The sequence below is a fragment of the Salvelinus sp. IW2-2015 genome, linkage group LG22 (genome assembly GCF_002910315.2).
Source record: "Salvelinus sp. IW2-2015 linkage group LG22, ASM291031v2, whole genome shotgun sequence".
Taxonomy (NCBI): domain Eukaryota; kingdom Metazoa; phylum Chordata; class Actinopteri; order Salmoniformes; family Salmonidae; genus Salvelinus; species Salvelinus sp. IW2-2015.
The window spans coordinates 13,979,051-13,996,030 of record NC_036862.1 but is presented as its reverse complement, the minus strand read 5'-3'; the positions used below and the strand labels follow the sequence as shown (position 1 = coordinate 13,996,030).

General features: G+C 42.6%; 2 protein-coding genes across 2 annotated transcripts in view; both read right to left on the bottom strand.

Moving 5' to 3' along the window:
* The window catches only part of LOC111949639 (general transcription and DNA repair factor IIH helicase subunit XPD), an 11,351-nt gene extending 6,453 nt beyond the window's left edge, over positions 1-4,898 (bottom strand). The window contains exons 1-12 of the mRNA XM_023966978.2: positions 4,715-4,898; positions 4,275-4,374; positions 4,104-4,181; positions 3,951-4,013; positions 3,732-3,845; positions 2,168-2,284; positions 1,970-2,086; positions 1,376-1,499; positions 1,189-1,285; positions 877-1,010; positions 539-707; positions 159-262 (exon numbers count right to left, since the gene is read on the bottom strand). Of these exons, the coding sequence (XP_023822746.1) occupies positions 159-262; positions 539-707; positions 877-1,010; positions 1,189-1,285; positions 1,376-1,499; positions 1,970-2,086; positions 2,168-2,284; positions 3,732-3,845; positions 3,951-4,013; positions 4,104-4,181; positions 4,275-4,374; positions 4,715-4,719 (1,222 nt within the window). The 5' untranslated portion in view covers positions 4,720-4,898. The remainder of the gene's footprint in view (positions 1-158; positions 263-538; positions 708-876; positions 1,011-1,188; positions 1,286-1,375; positions 1,500-1,969; positions 2,087-2,167; positions 2,285-3,731; positions 3,846-3,950; positions 4,014-4,103; positions 4,182-4,274; positions 4,375-4,714) is intronic.
* A 3,881-nt stretch (positions 4,899-8,779) lies between these two features.
* On the bottom strand, positions 8,780-16,980 carry LOC111982521 (cdc42 effector protein 2). Its single transcript, XM_024014079.2, has 2 exons — positions 16,830-16,980; positions 8,780-10,094 (listed from the first exon to the last, which is right to left on the bottom strand). Exon 2 carries the CDS (start codon positions 9,738-9,740, stop codon positions 8,877-8,879), a length of 864 nt encoding a protein of 287 aa, XP_023869847.1. The 5' UTR covers positions 9,741-10,094; positions 16,830-16,980; the 3' UTR covers positions 8,780-8,876.

Genomic DNA, 16,980 nt, shown 5'->3' with positions numbered 1-16,980 from the left:
AACTTCAACTATGGAGAACAAAATTAGAGAAAAGAATCCAGAAAATCACATTGTGGATTTTTAATGAATTTATTTGCAAATTATGGTGGAAATAAGTATTTGGTCAATAACAAAAGTTTATCTAACATCTTTGTTATATACCCTTTGTTGGCAATGACAGAGGTCAAACGTTTTCTGTAAGATGAGGGTGATGGCTGAGAAGTCTGCGATGTCCGCTATCTCTAAAGTCCTCAGCAACGAACGCAACCTCTCGGCACAGAATCTAGAGAAACAAATAGATATGTCATATAAGAATTAAGGAGTGAGGAGTTACTAGAAACTTATTTCAATGTTCCCAAGAGACATAATCCACGATGGAGTCTTAAGTCTAGGAGCATTCCTTTTGCATTCCCTGGTGCCCTGGTGGACGGAGTTTGCACATGTTAGGGCTATTCCATTGGTCCTAAAATAGAAATCTCCATGGTCCTAAAGTGGAAAACTCCACCAACCAAGGGCACCAGGCTATACAAAACTAACACAAATGTACTGTAGAAGTCACCTGAGGGGCTTGCGGTCAATGCAGACCTTCTCAAAGATGTCTTTGAGGAACTGGGGAGCGCTCTCCTGCATTACATGGTGAATCCTCAGCCTGGACTTCAGGTACTCCAGGAAACGCTTCATGAAGCCCACAAAGTGCTCTGCCGTGCGGATGCTGCCAGGCACAGCCTCTGGAGGCGGATGGGGGAAAGACGTAAAAAAAGACATTACGGGAGAGGGAGGACAGGATATAGAAAGGGAAAGGTAGATACATGAAACCCTGTTTGAGCATAAATCGATACAAATATTAACAAATATTCAATAACTGGGTTGTTTTCAACTGGACTCCAGGGGGKTAACCTTGGAGGATCTCATCTGGCAACACGGGATTGGACATGTAGATGTCGGTCTCCCTGGCAACGTTGGCCTCTTTCAGGCCCTCCACCAATCGTCTGTATTCCTCTTTCAGTTTGGCTGCGTCTGTCTCCTTTATCCTACAGCAGAGGACAAGCGGTTGAGATGACATCACAAGACTCTTCACTTCTGGGGCAAGAAAAACAAACTGGTTGAGTCGGTCTCATTATAGACTCCTTGTACATTCTCCTTTGTACACAGAAAATGTTAGTGTATCTAGTGCTGCTCTCCACTAGACCCCTGAGTGGATGACCTTACTTGAGAATGGTGTTCTGTAGGGTCTCCACGTTGGCCTGACTGCGGTCCAGAGTCCTCCTGGTGATGTTGACACTCATGGAGTCGATGCACACGTTGTCTGAGGAAGAGGATGGAATATCAGCTTGTGGAGGCTTGAAACAGTGGGTTAACTTAAAGAAATTATAAAGAAACAGGTGGATGTCCTTACCGATGTTATGTGCTTCATCAAAAACAACCACCGATTTCTTGGAGAGCTCCTTTGATACTAGGTCTGCAATCTTTGGATCCAGGAGGTAGTGGTAACTGTAAACTATGATGTTGGCATGGAMGATCTGTATGTGTTAAGGAAAGAAGCAAAAAGGAAAAACATCCTCACTTGTCCATCTCCTTCATACAGTAATGCCAGAGAGTTTCTAAACCCAGAGGCGCAACATAGCAAGACTTCCGGGAACGCATGCGAAACAGACCAAGCAGACCAGGGTTTGAGAAGTCAATGAGAGAAGTGAAAAATTCTTCCTTACTTGTTAATTTTCTCAAAATGTAAAAGGCACAACCTAGATCCGAGCCAATGTCTTAAATGTTATTACTCCAACCTTGTGAAAGTAAACTGACACATTTTCATCAAAAACAACTTCATATCGAAAGTATATTGCCTAAAAGGGTGATCGGGATTTCTATTGGAGAATCAGTTTCTGCCCATCTTCATACTGTACCGTCTTTAGTAATGCTGTCAAATATAACATGCTACAAAAACAATTGTAAAAGAAAAACATCAGAAGCTATGACAAAGGGTTATTCTTACCGAATAGCGTGCTAGGTAGTAGGGGCACCAGCCTTTCCTCCGCCCAAAGTCCTTCATATCATCCAGGTTGTAGACTCCAGCTGGGAGGGGCACCTGCTTTCCCATAGCGTCAAACTCCTAAAGCAGATAGTCAGTCAGACAGACAGAGGCATGGAAGTCTCCAGATCACTCTCTTTGTCACAATCCCAAGCCCCTCACCTCATAGAAACGGCAGGAAGGCAGGCTTGGGTTGCTGTGCCGTTGGGCGCGGATATATGATGCTGTCAGGCTGTGACATTTCCCATCCACCTCCTTCCCAAAGCGTAACGAGCTCACCTGAACACAAAGAATCATGCAATTTGGACCATGACATGGACAAAATATTTGCTATTTTGACCACACACAAATGTGTTTGAAGAGTGTTACAGGACCGTGGTTAGTGGGTGTCATCGTGAATATATACTGGTCGGCAGTGTACTGACTGCTAGGGCCGGGCAATAAAGTTGTCTACCGTGACCCTTTACAGACATAGAACGCAGTACAGTAACATGTCGATAACTGATGACTTTTCAGAAGCGTCTGTACCTTTTCAGATTGTAGAATTCTGCTCCTGCATATAATATTCCATTGTTACCCTGACAACAATAAACATTGCCATTTATGGTAGGGTGGATAGATGTGCTTTCTTTCAACTAAATGTCTAGGTAAGTTGCAATAATTAACAAACCTTAAAGTACCATTTTTTTAGGAAAGAATGATCTACGCGTGGGCAGCAGGCAGGCTAGGATTGACTGTTCTGGTCACCTACTGATCGAAGTCAGTCCCGCTTCAGAAGCAGCATTACTTTACAGACAAATAAAATGCTGTTCATGTCTCCAAAGGTTTTGTGTCGGCGTTTAAAAAGCTGTAGTGTAGCCTACCCTAACTGACAAACAAACATGTCGTKGCAGAGGTGCTTTTAAGGGGCCACTAACCATTATATCTGAAAAGGGTAATCGATATAGGCTATACTGGAAGCCTACTGTCATTTCATATTATGAGACAAAAACACACCCACCCACTCATAAARGAAGAGTAGCCTACCCCGTGCTGGCAAGACTGGCCTCAAGATACCCGTCCCGGCGACATTGGTCCCATGAATAGCCTAAACTAGGATATTCTACACGCAACAGACCGAACACACACACGGGTCATTAGCAAAGAGAAAGAACAGGCAGGCCAGCACAAGGGAAAGACAGCCGTGAGCATATGTCTTGGTAATCTGAATCTTGCAATGTCTTGTCTTGCATGCCTCGCAAATTCACCAAAGTAGCCTAAAGTTAGTCTCTTCCTCTTTGGTTTTATTTAAAAATTACACAACCTTGCCCAGGTCTTTGTAGACATATAAATCTAGTTAGGCTACACCACAAAAAAAATGATGTTTTGTGATAACTGCACTGTGATTTTAATTATGTGGGGGGAATTTTTTGTTTCTTCTTCTTAATGTTAAGGATTCCAACTTTGTTTAAACGTTTACACCCCTACTGGAATCCATGTTTGATTTGGAGGGGTGATAGTAGTAGAATCTAATAATTGGATTTAATTKTTTCCTGGCACCGATCGGTGATGCAAACGACTCCTTCCCAAACAGAACCGTCCAAGGATATACCCTCCAACGTGGAAAAAGCGATGCCAAACAGGCAGACACCAGTCAGTATACTGTATATGTTTCAAGGCTTGGGATTGTTAAGCCCATAGACCTCCCTTGATTGAGGTCTATAAAATGTGCTACTGGTACACCTACCTCAGGGTGAACACATAGGTTTTTTCGAGAGGAGAGCGCCAGAGCCAGGAAGTTGTTCTTCTCTCCCGTCTCCTTAGAATAGAACTCCGTAAGCTTCCTCAACTCCTCCACCACCTGATGGAGAAGGGAGCAACATGGCATCAGAGAAGGGGATGAGAAACATATGTTCTTCAAGGACAGGGGAGCACACACAAAGGTGTAGGAGAAGAGAGAGATCACCTTCTCTATCTCAGGAACAGTTCGGGAACAGTAGATCAGCTTTGTGACTTCAAGGGGATACTCCTGTCAAAGAGAGGAGAGATCACTGTATAAGTGTACTGTCAAAATGGTCCAATGGAGTCCTGACGGAGAAACTGACATATCTTGACTCACCCGCTGATATGCAACAATCAATGACAGAAGAGAGATGGTTTTCCCAGTTCCCGATGGCATCTCCAGAACACCATGTCCCTTTGGATAAGCAATGTGTTACAATCATGCATAGGGCCATAACATTAGGATAGATCTACAACAACTGGCATGTTGCTGGGTCTCTCTAGTTACCTTGGCATCCAGGGTCCTCTTGAGTTCCAGCATGTAGGAATATTGCTCTGGGTAAATGTAGTCATAAGGAAAATAGACTAACAACCCTTCGATGTTGAGCCTAGAATAAAGGTATTACAGAAACATGCATGTAAGTGAAATAGTAAGGGCATTTAGCCAGGTAACATTAGCTACCAAAACAGAGCTGTGACAGCACGTACCATTAGCTAAATCAAAGAAACCTATAACTACCTAGCTAACGCCCCTATTCATCTGTGGCTAAATTCGTTCCAACATACATTGCATGGTGCAATGTTTACAGTTTAACCAGCTAGCTAGCTTATGATAGCCAACTGCTAACTATGTTAGCAAAGAGCGGATTTAGTAACGTTTACTAACGTTACGTGCGCTAGCTAACTAACTTTGCCCTGTCTGAGAATCTCTCTGCCACGAGCACTCACTTCATTTCGGTAGGATGTCTTGCAGCGATGAGCAAGCAGCTTCTTTGGGTCAGGCACTTTTTTCATTTTTCACAATAAATAGATGCCTAGCTAACTTATTGGCAAAACAAAACCCTTCAATTAGCTAGCCCACACGTCAGATTTATTCAGACATTCTCCATCTACACAAAGGCCCACCTTTTGCTTCTCTGATTGGTTGCAGAATTATGATCTATTCATTTGGTCTTCTCTGATTGGGTTTTGTATGCGTTCCTCAATGGAAGTACGTACCGTTTCTTTAATCAGACCTAAACTAGTCAAATATCGAGTTCAATTTTGACCTGAATTGCATTTGTGGAAAACAAGACTGTTTTCAGATCAGACCTYGTTGTGGCTGGATATTTTCGAGTCGGGGATAATTTTAGCATTTTAGCTAACCCTAACCCTTTTCCTAACCTTAACAAAGATATCTACATATATTTCAGGCCTTTGTATCCCTGGAGATAATCAAAATTCATGTAAACTTTACAGTTTGGAAACATACTGTACCTTGTCCAAAAAGAGTAGTCTCTTGGCACAACTTACCCGGGAATGGGGTAAGTTGAGCCCGGGACATGGTAAATTAAAGTTAGACTCAGCGATATGACGTAGATGCAGAAAGGAAACAGCTAAATGAGTACATTTCCACAACATTTAAAAGCGTTAAAGCGCCAGGCTCAACTACTCTGCTGTTTTGGTGCCCTGACTACCACGCTGTGAACAGCATGAAGTGAACCCGTGCAGATAGTGTGTGTGCCTGTGTGAGAGCTAAGTCTTGCATCTCGCTCATCTTAATATCTGCAGTGCTGRTCGTGCCAACAAATCTTCTGTACCGAATGAAATACCACTACCTTTTTAAAAACATGTCGATATTTATTTCCCAAACACAATTCAACACAATCGCTTTTTTGTCTTTTCATAATATTACGTTTATTTTAACACACCTCATTTCTTTACACTTTTAACATAGGCCAGGCCTATGAAATTATGACCTTTTCCTAAATATTTGGTCAAATTATGAATTTTGTGTATGGTTTCCCAGAAACAAGGGTGGGTTAACTTGCCCATTTGGCTCAATTTACCCCACACTCCCCCAATAGGTGGTGCGGTGGGATGACCTCAATATTGGAAAGATAAGCCAGAAGTTGCAGTTTCCTCAGATTCCACTCTTTTAGTGAAATTATATTTATCGACAACACAATACAGGCCCACACATTTCAAAGACAAAATCTAATTTTTTCATTACATAATTACAATCTTCCCTGTTCTGTTATCACTTAGCAAATTATGGGAGCAGATCAGCCCTTCATTATGTGTTTATGGAAATTTCATATACAAAATAATATGGTGCTTTATTTTCAGTTTAAGAAAGGAATGATATTTCTTTGAGCTGTGTTTCTTGGTCCTGGCCCTGGGGATCCATCAAGCCTCTCATTTGGGGTTGGGTGTATGAGTGTGGGAATGTGTACCCCTTTGGGTCCCCGGCCCAGAGTTGAGATGCACAGCCTCTGAAGAATGTAAAAATACGCATACAGTACCACTCAAAAGTTTGGACACACCTACTCATTCAAAGGTTTTTCTTTATTTTTTTTACTGTCTTCTACATTGTAGAATAATAGTGAAGACATTAAAACTATGAAGCAACACATATGGAATCATGTAGTAACCAAAAAAGTGTTAAACATAAACAATTCTTCAAAGTAGASACACTTTGCCTTGATGACAGCTTTGCACACTCTTGGCATTCTCTCAACCAGCTTCATGAGGTAGTCACCTGGAATGCATTTCAATGATTTTATTTGGCAAGTCAGTTAAGAACAAATTCTTATTTACAATGATGGCATACCTCGGCCAACACTGGGCCAATAGTGCGCCACCCTTTAGGACTCCCAATCACAGCCACTTGTGATACAGTCTGGAATTGAACCAGGGTCTGTAGTGACGCCTCTAGTGCTGAGATGCAGTGCCTTAGACTGCTGCGCCACTCAGGACGCCAATTAACAGGTGTGCTTTGTTAAAAGTTCATTTGTGGAATTTCTTTCCTTCTTAATGCGTTTGAGCCAATCAGTTGCGTTGTGACAAGGTAGAGTGGTATGCAGAAGATAGCCCTATTTGGTAAAATACCAAGTCCAGCTCAAATAAGCAAAGGGAAACGACAGTCCATCATTACGTTAAGACATGAAGGTCAGTCAATCCGGAAAATTTCAAGAACTTTGAAAGTTTCTTCAAGTGCAGTTGCAAACACCATCAAGCAACATGATGAAACTGGATCTCATGATGACTGCCACAGGAAAGGAAGACCCAGAGTTATCTCTGCTGCAGAGGATAAGTTTATTAGAGTTAACTTCACCTCAGATTACAGCCCAAATAAATGTTTCACAGAGTTCAAGTAACAGACACATCTCAACATCAACTGTTCAGAGGAGACTGCGTGAATCAGGCCTTCAAGGTCGATTTGCTGCAAAGAAACCACTACTAAAGGACACCAATAAGAAGAAGAGATTTGTTTGGGACAAGAAACACAAGCAATGGACATTAGACTGGTGGAAATCTGTCCTTTGATCTGATGAGTCCAAATTTGAGATTTTTGGTTCCAACCGTCGTGTCTGTGTGAGACGCAGAGTAGGTGAGCGGATGATCTCCGCATGTGTGATTCCCACCGTGAAGCATGGAGGAGGTGTGATGATGTGGGGGTGCTTTGCTGGTGACAATGTGATTTATTTAGAATTCAAGGCACACTTAACCAGCATGGCTACCACAGCATTCTGCAGCGATACACCATCCCATCTGGTTTGTACTTTGTGGGACTATCATTTGTTTTTCAACAGGACAATGACCCAAAACACACCTCCAGGCTGTGTAAGGGCTATTTGACCAAGAAGGAGAGTGATGGAGTGCTGCATCAGATGACCTGGTCTCCACAATCACCTGACCTCAACCCAATTGAGATGGTTTGGGATGAGTTAGACCACAGAGTGAAGGAAAAGCAGCAAATAAGTGCTCAGCATATGTGGGCACTCCTCCAAGACTGTTGGAAAAGCATTCCTCATTAATCTGGTTGAGAGAATGCCAAGAGTGTGCAAAGCTGTCATCAAGGCCAAGGGTGGCTACTTTGAAGAATCTCAAATATAAAATATATTTTGATTTGTTTAACACTTTTTTGGTTACCACACGATTCCATATGTGTTATTTCATAGTTTTGATGTATTCACTATTATTTTACTGTGTAGAAAATAGTAAAAATAAAGAAAAACACTTGAATGAGTAACTTTTGACTGGTACTATATATAAAAAAGGGATGGTACAGCATCTAATTTACATATTTATTTAATACATTACAGTAATATACAGTACATAACAATTTGAAATACACTGTAATATATCAACGCAATATAATAAAATGCTGAAGGATTTGATGCAAGTCCAGAAATTGCACCGCTGTTACAAAATGTGAACTTTCTCTGGTCATCCCACTATATTTAAAGAATTTTGAAGAAGCTGCACATTTCTCATACTTTGATTCTAATGCACAAAAAAACATTTTGACCTCAGTTTTTTGCCCTGCTAGAACGGTTGCATTTTGGTGTCATTACCTGCCACTAGATGGCAACCTAATACATAGAATACTCCATTCTTGACAGTGTTGTCCTGACATAAAACAGTAAAATTCCTCACAGAGGTACACACAGAATTTTTWAAAATGTGCCTGGAAGAATATCAAAAGCACATGAATTGTATTTTTAGGCAACTACGTCATCCTATCAGAAAACTACAGAGCTTACTTAGGGAGTTAGTGAAGTATGATTTATGAACCCTAACAATAGTGAAATGCTGAAAAACATGTCAAATGATAGTCTGCGAAAATGTAGACAGCATTTGGGTGGGAGAAATTATTGTCTCTCCACCATTGTGAATCTGAATATCAAAAGACAAATGGTTGGTTCTGAAGCTGCTGTGTATCCAGTCTGGATATTATATAGTCCCACAGTCCCAGCGTTTGTGCCCGTCAGACCTGGCACTATCCTCTGTCTCTGTCTGTTTGTTGGACCAGCCCAATCATCATTAGGCTATATGGAGGATGGCAATAAAAGTGTCCCAGACACCTCTCTGCACAGCGGTGTCTAAGCCCCTTTCCTCCCTCTGCTCACAACTCACAGCGGTCATCAATACTCTTGTAGCGGTCCATGATCCTCAGCACGTCCTCCAGGATGGACGGCCCCAGGTCGAGATCCAAGCCCATCAGGGACTCTGAGCGGGAGACGCCGGGAGAGAACCTAGGGCACACGGTGGGTGACTCACTCCGCTCGCTCCCCAGGTCCTCATTGCTCAGGCCAGCATCTGAATCCAGGCTCAGCCCCCTCCGAGGGTCCAGGGGGCCACAGCTCTCTGACATGGAGTCCTCTGAGGAAACCTCTGAGAAGGAGCCGGAGGAGGGCACCAGGTGCCTGAAGGAGGCAGAGTAGCTAAGTTCGTGGCAGGGGTCCATGTAGCAGCCGACACCCTGGTCACACACAGAAATAGAGTAATGCTTCTGCTGGTTTTGGTTATGGTTGTTTGGCTGAGGTTGGTACTGTTGCTGCTGGGACGGGGGGGTCGAGTCCTCCAGGTGAAGCCGAGGCGGCTTGGGCGGGGCCTGCTCATGGGCGATGAACACAGGCATGGAGATGGTGCTCTTCAGCATGCTGGTGGAGTGGTGGTAGGGGTTGCGGTGGTTGTTACAAGAGTGGTTGGATCCTTTGTCGTTCATGGGGTAGGCCTCTTCCAGCTGCCTCTCCATACTGTGGGAGCGTGGTAAGCCATTCAGGGCGGGCAACATGTCCATCTTGCCCTGCAAAAAGCCCACGTCTCCGAACATGTCGCCCTCCCCCTCCGGCCCGACATGGGCACTGTGGCGCATGTCCCCTAGCGGGGGGCTAATCATGTCACTGGACAAGACGTCTCGTGGCTTGAGCTTCTTCCCCCGCTTGGGTGTGGTAGTCTTTAAGTACATGGGCGTCTTGGCTGGCATTCTGTTTCCCAGAATTCAGTGTGTGAGGGGATCGTCTCTCAGTGATAAGATTTGCACCTCCTTTTAATGATATGCCAGACAAAAGTGATTTTTATTGTTTATCCTTGTCCTTACTTTGTCCACTTCTTGGTGATCACAGTGTCATGTAGGCCTTGACCGGAGATCAACACACACTCAAAAAGTCACCATTATTCAGTCAGGGTGGTGGGTGTTCCAGCTTCAAAGCCTCCCTTCTTCCTTATCTTTTGGCCTCTCTGAAGATGAAGAATCCTTTGGCTGCCTTTATGTCTGCTGATTCTCTGACGAGGCTCAGTTGCTTTGGGAATGTGACATCAAAACGCTAGGCTTGGAGGTCTGTGGAGACACAGAGAGAAAGACAGAGAAAGATTTACACCCTTGGAGCCAGAGGACAGAAATACAAGGGGAAACACTTCATGAATCTGTGTGTTTGCTGAGGGGGACTGGCTGAAAACGCACAAAATGCCTTTAGTTTAACATGGCAGATGATGTGTGCTGATTTGAGGTTTGTGTGGGGTGTTGCAGTGAATCACACATTAAATCATACACCCTCATGAATTCATTGCACATTCCAAAGACTTCCTAGGCTTTTGTGGAAACACAATTTGCCAAGGAAGTTGTTTGTTCAAAAGATTTTGTGTGCGTCTCCCTGTGTGGGAACCTGTTATCAGGGCCTCTTTGTGGTTCCGTTGCTGAGACAAACATTGCGTATTATACAGCTGCGTACATACTGAGGGAGCAAGAGAGATTAACCTTCAAAACTAACACTTTACATACAAAACTAACACTTTTATTCTCCAGAGCTGTATGCACATTACACTAAGAAGCATTTAAATGCATGTTAACTGTAGACTTTTTCTTCAAAGTCCATTTGGATAACAGACATAAAAAAATCACGATCATCATGATCTGTTGGCTTTTGCATAGCATCCTTATTTCCACATTTTGTTACGTTACAGCCATATTCTAAAATGTATGACTTTTTTTTTTTTACTCATCAATCTACACACAATACCCCATAATGACAAAGCGAAAAAGTTTTGTAGACATTTTTGCTCATTTATAAAAATTAAATGAACAGATATCACATTTACATAAAGTATTCAGACCCTTTACTCGGTACTTTGTTGAAGCACCTTTGGCCACGATTACAGCGATTACAGCCTTGAGTATGACGCTACAAGCTTGGCACACCTATATTTGGGGAGTTTCTCCCATTCTTCTCTGCAGATCCTCTCAAGCTCTGTCAGGTTGGATTGGGAGCATTGCTGCACAGCTATTTTCAGGTCTCTCCAGAGATGTTCTGGCTGGGCCACTCAAGGACATTCAGACACTTGTCCCGAAGCCACTCCTGTGTTGTCTTGGCTGTGTGCTTAGGGTCGTTGTCCTGTTGGAAGGTGAACCTTCACCCCAGTCTGAGGTCCTGAGCACTCTGGAGCAGGTTTTCATCAAAGATCTCTCTGTACTTTGCTCCATTCATATTTGCCTCGATCCTGACAAGTCTCCCAGTCCCTGCCGCTGAAAAACATTCCCACAGCGTGATGCTGCCACCACCATGCTTCACCGTAGGGATGGTGCCAGGTTTCCTCCATACCTGACGCTTGGCATTCAGGCCAAAGAGTTCAATCTTGGTTTCATCAGACCAGAGAATCTTGTTTCTCATGGTCTGAGAGTCGTTGGGTACCTTTTGGTAAACTCATAGCAGGCTGCCATGTGCCTTTTACTGAGGAGTGATTTCCGTCTGGCCACTACCATAAAGGCCTAATTGGTGGAATGCTGCAGAGATGGTTGTCTTTCTGGGAGGTTCTGCCATCTCCACACAGGATCCCTAGAGCCCTGTCAGAGTGAACATCCGATTCTTGGTTTCCTCCCTGACCAAGGCCCTTCTCCCCCGATTGCTCAGTTTTGCTGGGCGGCCAGCTCTAGGACGAGTCTTGGTGGTTCCAAACTTCTTCCATTTAAGAATGATGGAGGTCACTGTGTACTTGGGGACCTTCAATGCTACAGAATTTGTTTGGTACCCTTCTCCAGATCTGTGCCTAAACAAAATTGAGGAAATTGGGGGCTCCCGAGTGGCGCAGTTGTCTAAGACACTGCATCTCAGTGCAAGAGGCATCACTGCAGTTCCTGGTTTGAATCCAGGTTGCATCACATCTGGCCATGATTGGGAGTCCCATAGGGCGGTGGCCAGTGTTATCCGGGGTAGGCCGGCATTGTAAATAAGAATTTGTTATTAACTGACTTGCCTAGTTAAATAAAGATTAACAAAAAAAATGTAATCCTGTCTCGGAGCTCTATGGACAATTCCTTCGACCTCATGGGTCATGGGTTGGTTTTTGCCCTGACATGCACTGTCAACTGTGGGACCTTATATAGACAGGTGTGTGCTTTTCCAAATCATGTCCAATCAATAGAATTTACCACAGGTGGACTCCAATCAAGTTGTAGAAACATCTCAAGGATGATCAATGTTAACAGGATGSACCTGGGCTCAATTTCGAGTCTCATAGCAAAGAATACTTATGTAAATAAGGTATTTATGTTTTTTGTTTTTAATACATTTGTTAAAATTTCCTAAAACCTGTTTTCGCTTTGTCATTATGGGGTATTGTGCATAGATTGCTGAGGAAATTTAATAAAATTTTATTTAATCAATTTCAGAATAACGCTGTAACAAAATGTGGAAAAAGTCAAGGGGTCTGATTATTTTCCGAATGCACTGTAGATACAAAACTATGTGGACACCCCTTTAAAAATGGTTGTGGCTATTATAGCCACACCAGTTGCTTACAGGTGTATAAAATCGAGCACACAGCCATGCAATCTCCATAGACAAACATTTGCAGTCGAATGGCGTTACCGAAGAGCTCAGTGACTTTCAACGTGGAACCGTCATAGGATGCCACGTTTCCAACAAGTCAGTCAAATTTCTGCTCTGCTCGAGCTGTCCATGTCAACTGTAATTGCTGTTATTGTGAAGTGGAAACGTCTATGAGCAACAACGGCTCAGCCGCGAAGTGGTAGGCCACACAAGCTCACAGAACTGGGCCGCCGAGTGCTGAACTGTTCGTCGGGAGATTCATGAAATGGGTTTCCATGTCCGAGCAGCCGCACACAAGCCTAAGATCACCATGTGTAATGTCATGATGTAAAGCTCGCCGTAATTGGACTCTGGAGCAGTGCAAACGCGTTCTCTGGAGTGATGAATCAAGCTTCACCATCTGGCAGTCCGACGGACGAATCTGGGTTTGGCAGATGCCAGGAAACACTACTGTAAAGTTTGGTGGAGAAGGAATAATGGTCTGGGACTGTTTATCATATTTCAGGCTAGGGCCCTTAGTTTCAGTGAAGGGAAATCCTAACGCTACAGTATACAATGACATTTTAGATGATTCTGTGCTTCCAACTTTGTGGCAACAGTTTGAGGAAGGTCCTTTCCTGTTTCAGCATGACAATGCCCTTGTGCACAAAGCAAGGTCCATACAGAAAGGGTTTGTTGAGATCGGTGTGAAATTACTTAACTGGCCTGCACAGAGCCCTGACCTAAACCCCATCGAATACCTTTGGGATGAATTGGAACACCGACTGCGAGCCAGGCCTAATTGCACAATATCAGTGTCCGACCTCACTAATGCTCTTGTGGCTGAATGGAAGCAAGTCCCGCAGCAATGTTCCAACATCTAGTGGAAAGCCTTCCCAGAAGAGTGGGTCTGTTATAGCAACAAAGGGGGGGATCAACTCCATATTAATGCCCATGATTTTGGAATGAGATGTTCGACGAGCAGGTGTCTACATACTTTTGGTAATGTAGTGTAGTTCGTGGCTGTGCTCTAAGCTGACTCACTGATGATACTGCTGACTGCATTCAGCTGATGATACTGCTGACTGCATTCAGCTGATGATACTGCTGACTGCATTCAGCTGATGATACTGCTGACTGCATTCAGCTGATGATACTGCTGACTGCATTCAGCTGATGATACTGCTGACTGCATTCAGCTGATGATACTGCTGACTGCATTCAGCTGATGATACTGCTGACTGCATTCAGCTGATGATACTGCTGACTGCATTCAGCTGATGATACTGCTGACTGCATTCAGCTGACGACATTATCGTTAATCATCTCAGTTAATGGAATCCCCACCAATCCTAGGACTTTACGCCTTCTGAAAACCTTCTTCATCATGAGTCACGTGTTTATATGTTAAAACAATGTGAATATCTAATAAGAATTGAGGGGATTTGTGTATGAATCATATCCTGTATGAGTTATAGTACTATTGTCTCACTTGATATGTGTTGAAATGTTACACATTTTCTTCTGCAGCCAGTCGACTCCTGGCATCTCTAACCGTCATGTGAATTTTACCACATTAGCTTCACATATAAAGCTGCTTGAGATCTTTGTAAGAGGAGAGATGTTGAGACTTGTTGGTGATGATTTTTACAGTGTTAATTGACCYCAGAGTCATTGGCCACATTGTGACAAGGTATTGTGTCACTGTGTAGAGAAATCAGATGGGGGCTGATCGTGAAAGTACTATACCATTTCTGCGACACAACATCAGATAAGATACAAACAGCCTACTATTRTCTGAGACAGAGAGATTGAATCTTCCTTCTTGAGTTGGAAGTAAACAATATTTCACCCTTATATCATGTGTCTCAGATTGTATGCAGGGAAGTGAATCTATAAACATGCCGGTTGTCAAACACAATAGGGATAAAGTGCTGGCCCATGCATTCTGACAGTCCTGGCACTGCATGACAATGATGTCCTGCTCCACTCTTTTGAACCTTTATTTAACTAGGCAAGTCAGTTAAGGACAAATGCTTATTTACAATGCCTCCCTACCCCGGCCAAATTGTCCCAAATTTTTTTAAATATCAATCTCAAATCATTTCTGGGTAACAATGAAGTATCTTACAGTGATTGTGTTCAATTAAAATGGTAAAAAATAAACAAAAATAGCTTCTTAGCAAAGAGCAATTTCTCAAGCAAGAATTTGGAGAGTGGGCTGAGCGGAGAGGGGAAAACTGAAAACTAGCTGTTATTGGCAAGAGGTTTGGAATTCACTTTCTTATTGGTCAATTAACTCATTTACGCCTGGTGATGTCACCAAAACTCCATCCCACCAAAACAGGCTGAAATGTCACGTTTTCTTTTCAAACAGCTATTACACTAAAATGGCATTATCATCCTTTTCACAATTTCTAAGTATATTTCCAAACTCATAGTGTGGAAATATATATAAAACACGGGAAAATCACGTTTCTGACTGCAATGGGCCTTTAAAATAAAAAAATGTATGATATATTTTGTTATTATTTTCCTGGACACATATGTAACATAGTTGTTCAAGTCAAACATCTGTTTGTAGTTTCTTTCCGCCACATATGGTCTCAATTTGCTTTGTGTATCAGAAGGTTATACCATTATAGCGACAGTTCCGCACTCCTTGTTACATCTCTAGTCGACCAAGGAAAGTAGCTATTAAGAAATTGTGAATCATTCCTTGTCCTGAAATTCCTAATTCGGCCATCCTAATGGCACGTGGTTCCCCTAATCAGAATGCGTTTTGCGTAATGTGGTTGACCTTTTGCTTAGTTTTTCTCTCTTTTGGTGACCAATGTGTTTTTGCAATATAACCAGACCAACAAAATAACCCAATGCCCAATCTATTAAATCATGCTAATAGTGTATTTTGCAGTGGGCGTAAGACATTATCCAGACGTTTTTGGAAAAGGGGAATACTCAGGCTTTTGCGCAAATGTATTCCCTGTCAATTTTAGCATCATTCATCTATGTTGTGCATATTGCTGTGTATATTCTGTAGCCTACCTAGACCGTATAATTTACTCATGCCAGCAGTGAATTCAATCCGTTCKATGTTGATGAGGTAATGCGTAAGCATCTAAATGTATGGCCAATGTAATTTGTCATCTGGTTTGTGGAAAACAGATTTCTGGGTTTGAAATTAGATTGCAAATCAAATCAAATTGTATTGGTCACGTACACATGGTTAGCAGATGTTAATGCGAGTGTAGCGAAATGCTTGTGCTTGGAGCGAGACAGGCTCTGATTTATTGTCGTGATTAAGGTCCCAGCTTCTTGTGACCTTGAGTAACAGAGTCTCACTCAGACCCATTTGTTCCTGCCCACTGGGAACATACTGGTTGAATCAACGTTGTTTCCACGTCATTGAAATTATGTTGAATAGACGTTGAATTGACGTCTGTGTCCAGTGGGTGGGTTGTACGGACACAAGCCTTATGTAATATTTAGGCTCTGAGATCATCCAATTCCCGGACATCCCCCAGTTAACTATTTGGTAGGCTACCACTGTAGACCTGATAATCCCCACACACAACTCGGCTATTTTAAACGCGATTATTTTCCAAGAGAGCAATGCATAAGCCTACAAACGGTTTACGTTTGTAGGCATATAGGACACACGCTTGAAGGAGTAACCGTTCGAGTTTATTCAAGAGGCCATTGATTAGGGTATGACAGATGGCTACTATAAAAGGCTGTAAATAATGTGACGATGTAGGCTACAGTATTAAATGATTATAAGGAATATACCCAAACAAAAGTACGAACACGTTTATAGCAAACAACTGACTTTAAAGTGGCCTTCTCACCGACTCATTTTGTGAGGGTCGCGTGGCTCACACTGGATAGTTTTGTTAGTGGAAAACCCTGTTATATATAAGCTTGTAATCTTCTTAAYATGTTAGATCCATCYTAATCAGATGCAGACAGTGGTTCCAATATATCGAATTGTATCCATGTTACCAAATTACGCACATTTAAACTGCTCATCTCATGTGAATAAGTCATTTCAACACATTTTGATTTTGGTATTAGTAATAAATAAAAAAAACAGCGGTATAAACTGTTTTCTAATTTGCAGGCATGCCGGCTGGTGAAATAGAACCGATGTYTTATTATAACTTAGGTGAGAGATATTCGGACACAGAACGGACAAGTGACAAAAATACTTGGAAAATAACTGTTTTAATTTCGTAATAATAGTCTAAAAGAAGTAAATAATACTTGCCTACCTTGTACAGGAATAGCTATATTTCCATAAGGACGAATCACGGAGCTGTCTATAGTCCACCGTTAAGGCGTCAGCTTCTCTTGTTAGTATAAGAACAGGTAAACCTCTTACTGCGAACTGTTTCTGGAGTCGAGGAGGCTCGCAAACAGTCT

Excerpts from the sequence above, each read along its gene's own strand:
- LOC111982521 (XM_024014079.2), bottom strand. The coding sequence starts at position 9,740 with ATGCCAGCCAAGACGCCCATGTACTTAAAGACTACCACACCCAAGCGG.